This window comes from Mustela lutreola, chromosome 8, assembly GCF_030435805.1.
Source record: "Mustela lutreola isolate mMusLut2 chromosome 8, mMusLut2.pri, whole genome shotgun sequence".
In the NCBI taxonomy this organism is placed as follows: domain Eukaryota; kingdom Metazoa; phylum Chordata; class Mammalia; order Carnivora; family Mustelidae; genus Mustela; species Mustela lutreola.
The window spans coordinates 74,038,698-74,056,359 of record NC_081297.1 but is presented as its reverse complement, the minus strand read 5'-3'; the positions used below and the strand labels follow the sequence as shown (position 1 = coordinate 74,056,359).

Sequence of the window (17,662 nt, the reverse complement as noted above, 5' to 3'; positions counted from 1 at the left end):
AGCTCATACACTAGTAATCATCAAACAAAACAGTAATACGTTTAATTGCTATGACTGAGGTTTTGGCTGTTAGGAAAAGAGTCGTGGCAGAAACATTTAAGTCTGTCACTGGCCAATGCAGAAAAGGGATATAATGGAGGGAGCTAACAGAAGGTGCAGGTCAGTTTGTAGGTACAATTTGCATATAATAAAATGAAGAGATCTAAAGTATACCATCCTAAGAGTTTTGAAAAATACATATACCTTTATAATGACCACCCCAGTAAAAAAAATCGTTAACATTTCTATCGTTCCAGAAAGTTTCATATATCTCTCTCTTTCTAGTCAATCCCCACTGCCACAGAAAACCAATAATTTAATTTGTACCCATAGTTTATTTTACATGCTAACGAACATCATATGGAATCATGGGAGACTGTACTGTTCTGTGTTTAACTTCTTTCACTCCTGTTTTTTGAGAGACATCCACATCGCTGTTCTATTTCATGGCTTATTTATCTATCCTTACTGGTCTATTTTGATTACTTTAGCTTTATACTAAGTCTTGAAACCAGAAGGAGCTCTCCAATTTCATGCTTCAAGATGGTTTTGGCAATTCTAGGTCCTTTACTTTTCTATAAAAACTTTTAGGATCACCTTGTCTGTTTGAATGAATTTGAAAGATTGTAAATGGTGATAGTGGACATCTCTGCCTTGCAACTGATAGTCAGGAAAAGCACTGCAGCATTTACCCCTGGGTATGAAGTTGGCTGCAGGTTTTTTTCAGACATGTCCTTTATTGAGTTCAGGAAGTGCTCTTCTAGTTTGCTGGAAGGTTTGCACATACATGAATGTTATTCTTTCAAATGTTTTCTCTGCATATATTGAGTTAATTATATAGGTTCTCCTCTTTTCAATAATTTGGAACATGGTGACCTCATTAATTAATAATTTTCAAATGCTAAATAACCTGATTTTCCTCAGAAAACTGTGTCACAATTTATTATGCTTCTATTTATTGCTAATTTTGATTTGTTACTATTTTGTAAGGATACTTACAATCAGCACCTAGAGTTTTCTGTTCTTAAAACAATATCTTGGGCCATATTCGAATTATGCTGTCCTCAAAATCCCAGCTGGAAAGTATTCCTTCCATCATTATTTTCTTTTTTAAATTTTATTAATTGATTTGACAGACAGAGATCACAAGTAGGCAGAGAGGCAGGCAGAGAGAGAAGGGGAAGCATGCTCCCCACTGAGCAGAGAGCCCGATGTAGGGCCTGATCACAGGACCCTGAGACCATGACCTGAGCTGAAGGCAGAAACTTTATTAACCCACTGAGCCACCCAGGTGCCATGCATCATTATTTTCTTAAAGCTTTTGTTTAAGTTTGGAGCTACTTCTTCCATAACTATTTTACAAAATTTAGTATTGAGACCATCTGGGCCTCCACTTTGCTTTTGCAGGTAGGCTACTAAAAATGATTCAATTTATTTAACAAATACCGGGATATTCAGATTTTCCATTCACCTTGTGTCAGTTCTTAGTAGGACTGTGATCTTTAAGCAATATTTCCATTTCACCTAAGTTGCTGCATTTTTTTTTTAAGATTTTGTTTATGTATTTGACAGACAGAGATCACAAGTAGGCAGAGAGGCAGGCAGAGAGAAAAAAGGGGAAGCAGGCTCCCCGCTGAGCAGAGAACCCCATGTGGGGGTCGATCCCAGGACCCTGAGATCATGACCTGAGCAGAAAGCAGAGGCTTTAACCCACTGAGCCACCCAGGCGCCCCTAAGTTGTTGAATTTATTAACACAAAATTGTTCAAAGTATTCCCTCATTATCCTAATAATGTCCATAGCAATGATATTATTTTACTCCTACTATTGGTAACTTGTGCTTTAGCTTTTTTTCTTAATCAGTTTAATCAGCCCTATCAGTTTATCAATTTTATTAATCTTTACAAAGAATCAACATTATTTTTTCTATTGCTTCTATTTTTCTATTGTTTCTATTACATTGACTTCTAGTCTTTATTATTTATTATTATTTCTGATTAGTGGGTTCTATTATTATTATGAAATGTCCCTTTTTATCTCTGGAAATACTGCTTGTCTTAAAGTTTTACTTTGTGTGATTATTAACAAAGCCACATCAATATACTTGGCGTCTGTATATCTCTTCCCACTCTTTTATTTTAACCTATCAGTGGCACTATACTTAAACTGTGTCGCTTTTAGACATTATAGACTTTGTCATGTTTTTGTGCACAATGAACATTTTTTACACTTTACAATTATTGCAATGATTGGGTTTTAAGTCTACCATTTGCTATTTGCCTTCCATTTATTCCATCTGTTTATTCCTGGGTTCTTCCTTTCTTGCCTTTATTCAGCTTACCCAAATATTTTAAATATCCATTTTAATTCCCCCCCCTTTTTTTTTTTAAAGAGAGAGAATGTGAGCTGGGAGTGGGGGAGGGGCAAAGGGAAAAGGTGAGGAAGAGAGAGAATCTAAACCAGACTCCATGCCAGGAGTGGAGCTCGACCTGGGACTTGATCTTATGACCGAGATCATGACCTGAGCCAAGATCAAGAGTCAGACACTTAAGTGACTGAGCTACCCAAGCACCACTCCATTTTAATTCTTTTTTTTTTTTTTTAATATTTATTTGAGAGAGAGGGGGAGAAAACAGGGGAGGGGGAGAGGAGGAGGGAGAGAAGCAGACTCCCTACTGAATGAGGAGTCCCACCTGGGGCTTGATCCTATGACCCCAAGATCATGACCTGGGTCGAATACAAGACTTGGATCCTCAACTGACTGAACCACTCAGATGCCCCTCTACTTTAATTCTTATAATGGCTTCTTAGCTATATCTTTCTATAATACAGTCTAGTAGTTGTTCTGGGGACAAAAATATACATCTTTACTATTCAGAGATAACATTATAACTCTTCAGAAACATAGAATTTCCATCTACTTCTTCTAACGTTTTTATTATTGTCATCATATATTCTATAGCTAACTACATTTAAATGTAAAGTAATATATCTTTTGAAAAAATTGAGAGAATAGTCCTTTATATTTAGCCTCCTATTTACGATAGCTGGTGCTCTTCTTCTTTACGTTAGATGGGCCTTCATCAAGGGTCATTTCCCTCAGTCTGAAGAATTTCCCTTGGCATTTTTTACAATGCAGGAGGTCTGGTGGTGAGTTTCTCTTAATTTTACTTTATCTGAAAGTATTTTCATCTTACCTATATTTTTGAAGGACATTCTCTCACTGGATTGGCATTTTTCTTTCAGTACAGTTGACCCTTGAGCAACATGGAAGTAGGGGCACCCACCCTGCGCACTCAAACATCCACATGTAACTTCTGACTCCCTTCAAAACTTACCTATTAACAGCCTACTGCTGACTGGAAGTCTTAGAAGTAACATTCGATGAACAGTTGATTAACACAAATTCTGTATGTAATATGTATTAAGGACTGAATTCTTTAAAAGCTAGGGAAAAGAAAATGTCACTTAGAAAATCATAAGAGAAAATACTTTTACAGTACTGTACTGTATTAGTTGAAAAAATCTGTCAAGTGGACCCATGCAGTTCAACCCCATGTTGTTCATGGGTCAACTGCAGCTTAAAGACGGCATGCCATTGTCTCCAGACCTCCCATTGCTCCTGGTGTAAAGTCAGTTATCATTCGTATTGCTGTTGCTCTTCCTGTAATATGTCTTTTTTCCCTTGGATCCTAACTCTCTGTATATGTATATTCTGTTTTCAGCCATTTGATTACGATACGCCTGCATATGCTCATCTTTATATTTATCCTACCTGGGATTCACTACATTCTAAAATCAGTACTTAGTGTTTTCATCACATTTTGGAAGTTTGCAGCCATTACTGTATTTTTTTTAACATAGTTTCCCCTCATTCCTTCTTGGATTTCAATTACATATATATTAGATCACTCAGTATTAATTAGAAGTATGTAAGAATATTTAACATTGTGCCTTTGGTCACAGAGGCCTTTTTTTTACTTCATTATTTTCTCTTTTTCAGATTAGGTGATCTCAATGGATCTGACTTCAAGTTTTCAGGTCCTATCTTCTATTATCTTCAATTTGCTGTTAAGTCCATCCAATGAATTTTTTAGATGCCAATTTGTAATTTCAGGGAGTGTACTTAAACAGTTAGAATTTCTATTTGGAATTATTTTTTATAGTTTGCACTTCTTTGCAGAGACTCACCATTTGGTCACTCAGTATGACTATCTGGTTTGCTAAGTCCTTCAACACATTAAAAGGAGCTGCTTTAAAGTCCTTTTTTTGCTAATTTCAACATCTGAGTTATCTTGAGGTCTCTCTATCTTGTCCAATTTTTCTTTATGTGTCAAAAATTCTGTTTATTCACATATCTAATAATTTTTTGTGTTCTAAGTATCATTAATGGTAAACTGTAGAGACTCTAGATTTTATTCCTTTCTTCTGAATGATATAGAATTTTTCTTCTCAGCCGCCTTGAGTTTTCAGAGGCTGGGTTTTATACTTGGTTACTGTGAATCTGATTAAGTTTTGGTCTTAGGGCAAATCCTTAATCACACAACAAAGCCTTTACTTCTAAGGCCCAGTCCTTCTATTGCTCTAATGAAAAGCCTGAGCTGTAACCTCAAGTTTCAAACCCCAAATATGTCACTCCCCATAGAGGCAGGAAATAAAATCTCTCCCAGCTTTTATCATCTTGTAACTGTTGTTGCCCAAAGGCTCCATAGAATCTCTGCTATATATTCAGAGTTCTGAGGTCAGTAAAACATCTGTGGCAAATTAATATTCAGATCTGGGGGGCTTCCTCCTCTATGAATCATTCTTTTTCTCGACTTACACCCTCAAATTCCACCTCACTCTGACCACCCCAAACTCTAGCCACTGAGACTGTAAGTCAATAAAAAATTGTCTAAGTTCTAATTGCCCATTATGGATTGAGGGCTGCCCTAAAGTAAAGATATAACTGTAGACTCATTACGAGCCACTCAAGAATCAGATCCCCTGGGGCTCCTGGGTGGCCAAGTCAGTAAAGCCTATGTTAGGCTCAGGTCACGATCTATGGGTCCTGGGATCCAGCCCAACTTTGGGCTCTCTGCTCAGCAAGGCATCTGCTTCTCTCTCTCTCTCTCCCTCCCCCTCTGTACACACTCTCTCCACCTCTCTAATAAATAAATAAAATCTAAAAAAAAAAAAAAAAAAAAAAAAAAGATTCAAATCCCCTTCAGTTCCAACCTATTCTTAGAGCTGGAGTTTTTTTTGGAGTTTTTAAAATTTGTCTGTGGCTTATAATAGTCATCTTTAGGAGAGATTTGTCTTATAAAAACCACTCTCATTCATAAACTATACTTACTGTTTACCTGGGAAAAAAAATCAGATGGTTGAAAGTGAGGGAAATTTTTATTGCCCAGTTTAGATACAAGATAGAAAATCAACCCAAAGCTTTCTAGTGATGACAGCAAACAGTATCTATCAGCATTTAAGGGTTTGTACATATGTTCACAGCTATTAACTTACCTGATCCTAATAATACTGTAGAACTGCAGAAGCACTGGCTACATAAAGATATCCGAGCTCAGATAAATTAATTTATGTGCTGTGAAAGCAAGTCTTAAACCTATTCCTCCCACAACACTATCGATATCTTTATGATAAAGAGTCTTATATCCTAATTTTGTCAATGACGAAACTACAAGTATCTTCAACATGAAGGTGTTAACTTGTAATCACACTGTTAGCCAAATCCATCTTTCTTAAGACAGCCACTGCATGGTTAGTTTTTTTAAAGACAGATTTATATTCCGTATTTTGCATGGAGCCAAACACCACTGATCTCTGAGAACTAAATTATAAAAACACCTTCCCCAGCATGAATTTGTTTAGAAATATCACCTTTTTGAAACATCATTCTTAAAAGCATCTTATTGATATGATTTTTTAAATTGTAAAATATTAGAGGGGAGAGAGGATCACTAATTTTTCATCCTAAAGTAAAAGTTATTTTCCATACTTTCAATAAACTTGATTCAAAGTATTACTAAAGAGAGTGCAAGGGATTTAAATTTCTACTCATACCCATGAAGACCACCTTTCTATGTCCCCTTCAAGCTCTCAGATAGTCATCATAGCTCTCCACCTAGCTGCTTTAAAACTTCTCACTATTGCCCACATATGACTAGCCCTTTCACACTACTTACTGGGCTTCTGGAAATTATATTCCACCTAGAATTTCCTTCTCCTCACTATGCCTGGAACTCTCTTATTCATAAAAACTCAGCTCAAATATCTTTCTAGCATAAAGCTAACAAATTTACATACCCTAAGAGCTCTCATAACACTATCCAACATTTAATTAACAAGTTAATGAAAAAGTTTCTTTGTTAGTCTGTGACATACCTGAGAACAGGGACGTTTCTTACGTGTCTGTCTCTAGTAGCGTGCACAATATAGCATACAGAAGGTGCCCCCCCCCAACAGGTTTTTCTTGAATGACTGAATGATTCATATACTCACTGATGTCTCCAAGAGTAACACACCTCACTACCTCACACCTGTATTCTGGTCACAGCCTCATAAATATGTTCCCTGCAACCACCCAGGGGCCAAGAGTTCTAATAAATTCTGGGCATCACTCTATTAATCTTTGACTTAGCATTATAGCATGCTCTGCTCTAAAATAGTTTCCCTTTTCCTGTAGATAGAAGTTCAGAACCTCTAAGCCTTGAATTCACAGACCTCTAGAATCTGGCTCCTATCTCTCATTCACTTCATTACCTCCATTTCAAGCCTCTTCATTCTGTCCTCACCTAACCTATATTCTGCCCGCATTTCCACCTGAAGATTGAATTTCCATCTTCAATTCTCAGTACAGGTCTCACACTATCCATGAACTAGCCTGAAGATATTCCAGAAAAATCTCTCATACATATGTTGCTAACTAATACTTTGTGCTTCTCATTCAACACTAAACATTTTCTCAATTTCTACTTCCTCAGCACACACAAAAAGCATGATGTAAATGATAAAAAATGTGAAAATACCTAGCACATTCAGACACCAAATGCTTATGTATGGGCTAGTGAGAGAATTCTAATTTTAAAAACTTAAATCTGAGAATAAAATGCATAAAAATCAACATAAAGGAGAATAATTTAACCCCTCTTATTACTATAAGTCACATGATGGTTTGTGTAATCATAAATAGAGGAATACTTATTTGAAAACCAGCTATGTCCAAAAAAGAAGGACAAAACGTGTTCTGAAACCTGGGAGGCATATTATTTCGAGCAAAGGAATGGGCTCAGAAACTAATTTTCATTCTCTGATTTTTATTCTTAATAGGAAACACTTATAATTAATAATTTAGTTCTCCAGCTATCTATGAAGTAAAATGTAATCCTCAAAATACATTAATGAATTGGTATTTTGGTTTAAAAATCAATACCTTTTCACTTTAGTTAAGAGTTCCTTCCCTAGAGCTGAATCAATTCAGCTCAGTTCAATAAACATTAATTGAGCATTTTCTATGTTCCAGGCTCTCTCCTAGATCTAAAAATGAGTACAAAGTCAATGACATTCAGAAGTTCCAAAGTGAATTAGGAGACAGACAAAAAAGTTAACAGTTCAAAGTAAGAGGTGTATACAACAGTGAAGGTACATATAAAGTCTTATGAAAGGACAAAGGGACAGAAACAGCTTCACATGATACACAAAAGCAGAGATTTAAAGGAGGAGCCACAGGCAGACCAGTAAAGCAGGATAGGGTAGGAAAGCACTAGAGGTAAAGTAAGCAGACAGAAAAAACCTAAAAACATGAGAAAGCAAGATGCAACTGGCATATCAGGTATACAGCCATGGCTGGTCTATAAAGGAAGAGAGAGGGAGGCAATGATAAGTTATAAAAATCTAGAAAAGCAGGGCACAGATTGGATACCACAAACCATGATAAGAGCTTGATTTTTTATTTCCTGTGGGAAACGGAGAGGCTGTGAAACACTGAAGCAGTAGCATGCCAAGTGTTTTATACAATCGCAGTGGCAGCTGTTAAATTTACTCTATTATATATTTATTGGAGGCCTGCAACAGGCCAGGCTTTAAATCAGCAATTAAAGAAACAAACAAAACAAAAAGAAACCCTTCATTTGCTTGAGGTGTAGTGAGTGAATCTATGTCCAAAAAGCAAGACTAAAAATATCAGCACAGAAAAGGCAGTGATAAAACTTTCTATCATTAATCCTATTAAACTATCTCTGCCATCTTTTAAGCACTGTAATGTATTAGGGAAAAATAAAATTTTTCGTGGCAGCATGAGTCATCAGGGAAACGCAAATCAAAACCACAATGAGATACCACTTCACAATCACCTAAGATGACGATAATCAAAAAGACAGATAAAAAACATTTACTAGGATACAAAAAAAACTGGAATTCTCATACACTGCTAAGTAGGGATGTAAAATAGTGCAGTACTTTGGAGACCAGTTTGCCAGTTCCTTGAAAGGGTAAACTTAGTTACAACATCGCCTAGTAATTCCATTCCTGGGTGTATGTATACCCAAGAGACTTGAAAACATGTCCACCTTGAAAGTTGTACATAAGTGTTCATAGCCAAATAAATATAAATAGCCAGTTGCTGTTTATAATAGCCCAAAACTGGAAATGTCCATCAACTGAGAAGTGGATAAATGGAATGTGTTATATTCATATTATTTGCCAATAAAAAGAAATAAAATACTTATACATACTACAGTATGAATGAACCTTGAATAAAAATGGTCAGTGAAAGAAGCCAGTCAACAAGGGACCACATATTGTTACAAGAAATATTCAGAACAGGCAAATCTTTAGAGACAAAAAGTAGATTAACGATCACGTAGAGCTGGCAGAAGCTGGTAGGTTGGGGTACAAAGTTTCTTTTTGGGGTAATGAAAATATTCTAAATTTGACTGCAATGATGGCCAGCCACACAGCTCTGTGAATATACTAAAAGACACTGAATTGTATTGTAAACACATAAAGTAAATGGTGTGTGAATTATATCTCAATAAAGTTGTTTTTACAAAATTCTAATCATTAATGATTGCTTCAAAATCCTTATTCCTCTTTCCTCATGAAGCTGGATGACATTTTTCCCAGCAAAGAATGTATAATAACACAAGCGTGCTAGACAAATATCAAGGTTCAATTTTCCACTGGCAATTCTCTTTTCCAGAAAAACTAATCTAGTAGTTGTGCAGCAGAAGACAATTTATTTCTGTGATCTCCAAATAAGAGAATAGCTTTGGCCCACCTGGCACAAAAGACGAGTTAGTTTTTCAAGAACATCAAAGGCTAAAAAGTTTTTAGGTCTGATTAATCAGTATCATCTTCTATAAGCCTTCATCTGATCACTACTGTAAAGATTTTCAGTAACTACATTTTAAATTATAAAATACTGGAAGCAGAATGAGGAAGAAAGTAGTTAGATTTCAAGTAAGAAGAACTGGCCCTAAACTCTTCTATGTAACAGCCAGGTGGCCTCAACCAATTCTTTAACTTCTCTTAGCATTTTTTGTTAATCTAAAAATCATATCAGTTCCACCAGTTCTCTCAAAGTTTTGGTTAGGATCAAATTATACTCGCTAACAGACTCTAGAACTGTTCATCACTACAATGTAAACTAGTAAAATCTGGGACACTGGTTATACAGTAATACCAAATGTTGGGTAACATGAGAGTTTCAGAGGCAATAAAAGTCAAAAAGAGAAATAAACAATGTTAAAATGTAAAAACTCTTGTAAGATAGGGGGCATCTTACTTTATAACATGCAAAGCTACGAGTATGAAAAAGTTCTATATATGACATCTACACCCACATTTTAATTAGAATTTCTGAAATATACTGCCACAAGAATGAATTATTTGTTGTTATAATTTTAAATGTTATAATGGTTGACCGTTCTAAAGCTGATGTTAAGGTAGTACTTCTACCAGTGTGCTTGTAACCACACTCCCATTAGCCCAAGAATCAGAGAAGTTAAATGGACTGCAAAGGATGCTAAATACTGGAAGAGAATAACACACAGAGAATTCACCAGTAAAAAAAAAAAAAAAAAAGGAAATTTATCTGCATGTGGACAGAATGCATATTCATGCAAACAAAAAGTGAGTTCCAAGAGATCTGGTATGTTAATGCATTCGGCTGACTACCAGCCTAAGTTAGTTTTCGCATCCTCTTATATTTTATTTTTTCACCCTTCAGTCTAGTATTGTGGGAAAAAGCACACAGCACGCTATTCCGCTTTACTGCAAACTTACGTCTCCAGCCTCAGCTGGGATCCCATGGTTATTTGGAAAGTCATTTTTCTATCTATTCTTTTCTTTCTTATACTTTCTATGGCAGCTATAAGCATTTAACATGTATTTTCTCTAGGCCTCTTCCCTATCACCTCAAAGCCTCATCTGTACAAATAAAGAAAACAGAAGTCATAGGATGTATTTTCCTTCAACCTCACTTATAATTTAACTATCATAATATCCATCCTTTAATCATTCATCAGAATAGTAAATAATAGTGTGACTCGTTGCTTATTGATCATCTGCCACATGCCAAACAGTGGGCTGAAGACTTTATATATAGATGCTGCAATAATCTTACAAGTACTTTTGGTCCCATTTTTTACAATTGCAAGAGTGAAGTTCAGGGACCTAAGTAACTTGTTCAAGGTTTATGGCTAATGAGTGGTAGAAAACAGATCTGAATCCAGGCCTGTCTATAACTGTGTCACCCGGCCTCTGAAAAGTCTTCTAATGCCTGCCCAAGACCTCCCTTTTATACAAGGACAACACATTCATAAAAATTATTTTCAATGCTATATGATCTCTCTTTTCTAACCAGTGCTGAGAAAATATATCTAAATCTCTATACTTAAGTAAAAAACATGGCTTAAGCACTTTATATGTTTTCATTTAAAAGCTTTTTTATTTTTTAAGAGAGAGAGAAAGCACGCACCCGTGTGGGCAGTGGGTGGGGCAGAGGCATAGAGAATCATAAGCAGGCTTCACACTCAACCCAGAGCCCAACTTGGGGCTCAATCTCACAACTCTGAGCTGAAATCAAGGGTCAGATCTTTGACTGAGCCACCCAGGCACTCTTAAAAATAGATTTTTAATATAAATATATATATATATATAACTTACATTAATAAATTAAAATATTTTTTTGTTTCTCTTAGAGAGAGAGAGCACAAGGGGGAAAGGGTAGAGGCAGAGACAGAGTGTGTCCCAAGCAGACTCTAACATGGGGCTACAATCTGAGCAGAAACCACGAGTCAGAAACTTAACCAACTAAGCCACCCAGGTACCCCTAAAATTTTTTAACTTAATGTAAATAAATGAGTTAGATCTACCTTAAAGACATGGGGTTGAAAAACTGACTTCCATTGAGTTTCTAAGAAAAATTCAAAATATCAGTTTACGTGGGTTAACAGTTATCTTTCCAGTCCTCTAGTCTATCCTCCTAGTCCTCTATTCTATCTACAGAGTGGAAAAAGAAAGATTAAATTTCTTGTTTCTTCAATTTTCCAGTAATTTCTCACTTTGGCAGAGACTGATTCCTTCAAAGGTAGAAAGTGGTTTAGCAACATCTATAGAAAGAACCTAATGCTTTAAGAATTGTGTCCTCTCAAAAAATGAAACAAGAAGAAACCAGAGAGGAAGACAAACCATAAGAGGCTCTTAATCTCACGAAACAAACTGAGGGTTGCTGGAGGGGAAAGGCGGGAGGGATGGGGGGGCAGAGTGATGGACACTGGGGATAGTATACGCTGTGGTGAGCACTGGGTATTGTGTAAAACTCATGAATCATACATCTGTACCCCTGAAACAAATAATATATTATAGGTTTAAAAAAAAAAAAAAAAAAAAACTGTGTCCTCTTTCTAATGGTCTTGACACAGGTAGGCCCTAATTGGCATCATTAAGTTTTCTCACATAACTTTTAATAAAATTTCATCAGTCTCAGTCTTTAATGGCTCATCAAAGGCACATGATTTATGGTGCTATTCACATAGAAGCTTAACTCCCTACCTCCATATCACAATAAACCCCTTTTTTCTTCAGCTGTTAAGAATTCACTTCAACACTGTAAGTACCATGCATATAAGTACTAGAGTCTGTCTTGTTCGATACTGTTTCTCCGAACACCCATACAGAGTAGATGTTCCCTGAACATCTATTGTAATACATGGTGGCAAGAGAGTAAGTTAGAGAACACTGTGTGACCTGCTGCACCTTTTGACAAAAGTTCCTGGACAGTTAGATGAATCTGTTTCTTAATTAATATAAAGTATGATATCAAAATATAGAACCTATTATAGTCTTAAGCTTTAACAAAAGATTAGTTTGTTTCTATAATATTTGGTTCGAAAATATTTCAAAGCAGTTTAAAAGCAATTTTCTCATCTCTTTTGATTCAAAATAAGGCAAATAGTGATGAAGGAATAATTTGTGCATTTTAAATTTATACAGATAATATCTTTTTATATAGCTAAATCTAAACCTTTAAAGGGTAGGTTTTCTTTCATCCAGGTCAGAATGTAGCCTCTTAAATCCAAAAATGGTGTCATTTGCAGTTCATAAACACCGTGTCAATCAATGATACAATTCAAGAACTCCATACATATTTATTGCTGCATTCATTTTTAAACAAATATTGCAAAAGATTACACAGAGTGTGAGAAATGTCACCTAAACAGTAAAAAACCTGTAAATATCAATTCATAATGGTACGTTCCTTGTCTATCATTAAAATAAATATCAGCTTCTTGTCCACTTTCAATTTTACTGAATGCCATCCATTTATAAATTAATTATAATGATTCAAAATATCCAGTCACATTTTTCCTATCACTTCTCAATGTTTCTTCCATCCCCTAAAGTCATGATTTGAAAATTAAATGTAAGAACAATTTACAGACCTCCATCCATCCTTCTGGAGATAACTGAAGGCTCCATCAACAACACTTGCAAAGAACTGGCCTCCGGTGATGAAAAGGGTATTGATGGTGACTAAGCGACCTCTTAAATTGGGCGGGGAGACCTCGGCGATGTACACGGGCACTGTCATGGAAGCAATGCCTGTGAAGAAACAAGGAAAAGTCAACAGAAGACACTTCCTCAAGATTTCTGTCCTTGTTATAAATACTGATGTTAGACAAAGACACAGACACACACCCTTGGTTTTCTACTTAAAACAAGGTTTACCAGATACTTAAGGATTTTGTTTATAACTAGTGACTACTGAAGATAAATAAAGACATATTGCGGAGAGACCCACTTTCATACTACCACTTGAAAACCTAAAAAGGAAACTACCTCTAGAGCTCTCAGATAGCTTTAGAATGTATATAAAGCATGCATTGTAAGTTTTGTGGACTAAAAATAAGAAAATCCTCTCTAGATAGGATATAATTATCAAAACATTTTTAGTCTATATGGAAATGTAATCAGACAACGTCGAGAATAAAAATTATTATCCTAGAATCATAGTAACTACTCAAAGTCATCACTTCCAGGAGACACACCAAAACCAACCAGCTTACTATATAAAAAATCCATACAGTTAAGTCACCCTATTTGACTGACTAGCTATAGATTTCTGAAGTAGCTTACAATGGACAACACTTTGGTAATTTAGAATCCTTAAGAACATATGATCTTAATCATAAAACAGATGGTTTTATGGGTAAGGTATTTTTGGTTATACCTGCTTAAAATCTGTTTCTATCTGAAATTAATGCAGCACAGCCTATGGTAGTATTTCCAGAACTTCACTGATCACTAAATCACTTATGTAGCCCTTTTTTTTTTTTTTTAAATAAAGATGCTCTCACCCTACCCACCTCAGAACTACTAAATAGGAAACAAGAGATGGGAAATGGATCTGTCTTTTAAAAATCATCCAAGCACTTCTGATGCTCACCATGTATTTGAAAAACTACAGTTCCATAGTCCACAATTTTAGGCTAATCCAAAATTACTTCTTAAAGGAAAATCTTGATCCTCTTGGCCATATGGAGCTCACTGCTCAGTGGCACTTCCAATTTCTCGGTATGCCTGATTATGTAATCTAAAACTACTATCTAATCAATAGTTGCCAAAAGCTAAGTGAAAAAAAAAAAAAAAAAAAAAAAAAAAAGTCCAGCAGGATTATCTAAGAAAATGTAATCTTTTTCTACCTGTAGATACTAGAAGTTGATCTCTAGACTAAGCCAGAACATCAATGGGTTACATAAGACACCCAGGAAGAACTGAATTAATTTATATAATGCCAAAAAATAGTCTACACTGAAGGGAGCAGCACCAAGACAGCTGCTGTTGCATTTTCTGTACAGGGGTGCCGATGGTACTATTTACCACATTCCAGATAACAGGAGACATTTGTCTATAGTCTCAGTAACCACAACAGTTGTGCTTCCCTCTCTGTGTTTACCGGCACTATCAATCACACAGCAGTCTTTAATTTCATTCTTTATTAGGCAGTCAGAGATACCCACTTCTACTAAGTGTTTTGGACTTCACAGTATTTATTCTGTGAGCGAAATTCCCTCCTGATGTCTCAACTGTCCCGAATTCCACCTATTTTAGACATACGTTTTGCCATATTTTTATTTACTTTGTTCCATCTTTGAACCAAGCAAATACATGGACAAGATTTATTTAAGTTAATATATATCTGCTTCTGTACTTCTGAATAACTACTAGTAATAACTTCACACAAGTCAGCCCATTAAATCTCAAAACTATACACTCTGTAGTTTCCACCAGTATTGTCTGCTGCTGTGGTGTCTATCAATATATATAAATATGCATGAAAAGAATTCAGCTTTTATGAGTTTCATAAAATAAGCACAAGTTAGCAGACAAAGTATGAGTAGTCCTTACAATTAAAGCATCACCTAAGCAGCTGGAAGTTTCCATCTGACTGCTAATCAATTTAAGAGAACACATCATACTAAATTGGCTTTCATCTAACTTGGAAAGAGAAAACATTTGATGCAAATGTTGACAAATTAATTGTATATTCTTTTTAGTTCTTTTACAATTAGAACATCTCAATAAGCGTCCAGAAAGAAGACAGCAGTAATCGTCTGGGTTTCTTTTCCTGCTTTGGTCTGGCTGTAATGAGAATTCAGTTGCTCTCCTTAGCCAGACATCTTGACTCAGGCACACAGCCCAGAGATTTAGCATGGGAAATGAGGGCTGTGGTTTTAGGCAGCTCGTGGCTTGTCACAAAGTCCATAGATTTTACCTGATAGAAATGTAGAGATAACCTCAAGCCTTATAAAGGTTAATTATTAAAAATAAACATCAGGATCTTGAAAAGTAACAGGAAAGGGCAAAGAGAAAAGAATGAGGAACTAAAAAAAGACTCACTAGATTTAGAATTGGAAAGAACCCCCCAAAGAGCTAATGAGTGCTCATATTGACTTAACAGTGTTAAAATCACCTGCATTTGATGTTTCACAGGGAGTGATTATTTTATTAAATCCTCACAACATCTCTATAATGGACATATAATTATCCACATTTTGCAAAAAAGGACCTTACCCCAGGTCAGATGACAATAAGTAGAAGAAGCAAAATTTGAACCAGAGAGATTCCAGAACCCAATTTTGAAAGTTCTAGACTCTACTGACTGGCCAGCACAGATGAGGGTAGGTTCTGGAAACAGTGAGTACGTTGCCACTCTCCAGCTAGTTAAGTCTGGACAAATTAACCCTTCTGGGTCTCCATAAATAAATAAATAAATAAATACACACACACACACACACACACACACACACACACACACACCACTTGAAAGCACTTAACTTTGTGCTTAGCATACAGAAAGTAGTCAATAATGTTAGCAATTACTTCTTACTATACCTCTAGTTATTAGGTATTCTAACTGTTTTTGATTCAGTTTGACTTATATTAGGCAATGGCATTACCAGGATGAATATAAGTGAACAAAACAGGGTCTCTGTTATAAGAGAAGCTATATACAAGCCCCACTCACATAAACAGGCAATCAAATAAATGATTTCAAAATACCATGGTAAGAGTTACAGTACAGCTACACACTAGGTTCTATCTTGTATTGTGGACAACTGCTGCATGCTAATAATGATTAGATGCTAGTTCAGGACAATGGGCAGACAATTCTACAGAGAAAAGCATAGTTTTAAGGAAATATGAAATGATAAGGATTTTCTCAGAGTTAAAAAATAAGTATGAAGCAGCATATGTGTAGAGAGGAGATCTGATCAGCTTGATCTGAGCTGGGCATTGTGCTAAGCACTGGAGAAATAGTATTACAGGAGAGACATGTCCTCTGGCCTCATGGAGTTTAGTGTCTGTCGGTCAAAATGTATTTGAAGAATAAGATGTCAAATGTGATGGGTCTTACCGAAGGAGAAGTGTGAAGAACAAGAGCTCATAGCAAAGGGACTGGCCCAGCTTGACAAGTCTGACAGTTCTTGGATGAGAAGGTCCTATTTAAGTAAGCAGCGATCAGGTGAATGAGTAAGCTAGAGCCCAAAGACAGCGGGGGGATGGTGACACACACTTTAGACAATCAGTCCAGCTTAGCAAAGACCTTGAGGCAAAAAGAGATCCAACCTGTTGAAGAAGGGGGACTATCTCTAGAGACAGAGACCAAACCTGACTATATCTGACTATACAAGGACTTGGTACTCAGAAGCCTTTAAATAGTATAAAGGAAGAAAACATGCTACCAGATTCACATGTTCAAAGAGTCACTTTCTGGAGTTTGGAAAACTGACTGCAGGGAAGCAACGTACAGTGACAGTGAAGGAGATGGAGTAAAACGGAGAGATTTCAGAAGTATTCCAGAAGTTAGGTACTGAGATGGAACATGAAGGATGAGAACAAGAATGCGAGGATGATGTTCAGATGTCCAGAAGAAGCAAACAGGAGCATGACAGGTACTTGGTACAAAGATAAAGGAGACTGGAAGAGAAGCAAGTGTGGATAGAAGATAAGAAGGTCAAGTTTTAGCCAGGTTGAGTCAGAGGTGCTCTGTGAAACCCACAAGTAGAGAGCAAGTAGAACACTCCCCAAGTGTGTCAGGAATACAGAATATCTACATGTGAGTATTCCCAACTCACCTCACTGCTCCCACCCTATAACTCTGCCAAAATAACCAACCTTTCCTTCCTCTCTCATCTCCTAGGGAGAACCTGGTCTTTGTCACCCTAATTCTTGAGCCATTACCATCCAAGGCAAAAAAGATGGAGAAGAAAGCATGGAACAAAGATCTGGTTTGCAGGTAGAAGTTCAAAAGAAAAAAGACTGGAGAGAGCTGTGAATGAGAGGTTCAGGGTTCATATGGAAAAAATGGGAGCCTTTAACAAAGGAACTGAGGCTTAATTGGGAGGGAAGGCAGAGGAGTAGACAACAGAGATTTTAAGAAATATTGCAGAGCTATAACATACATGCTATTATATTCTTCAAGACACAAATAGAGTACTATCACTATTGAATTACTTAATGTTCCTAAACTGTATATATTTAAAAGCAACTTCAGTGCTTGCTTTGGCAGCACATATACTAAAAGCAACTTCAAAGGGAAACTGGGTCCAGGAGGGTTTGGAAGT

At 36.3% G+C, this 17,662-nt stretch overlaps 1 protein-coding gene across 1 annotated transcript in view; it reads right to left on the bottom strand.

Annotated features, from left to right (window-relative positions):
• SLC2A13 (solute carrier family 2 member 13) overlaps positions 1 to 17,662 on the bottom strand; it is a 374,984-nt gene that overhangs the window by 302,911 nt on the left and 54,411 nt on the right. Inside the window, exon 2 of the mRNA XM_059185645.1 lies at positions 12,977 to 13,136. Coding sequence (XP_059041628.1) covers positions 12,977 to 13,136 — 160 coding nt within the window. The remainder of the gene's footprint in view (positions 1 to 12,976; positions 13,137 to 17,662) is intronic.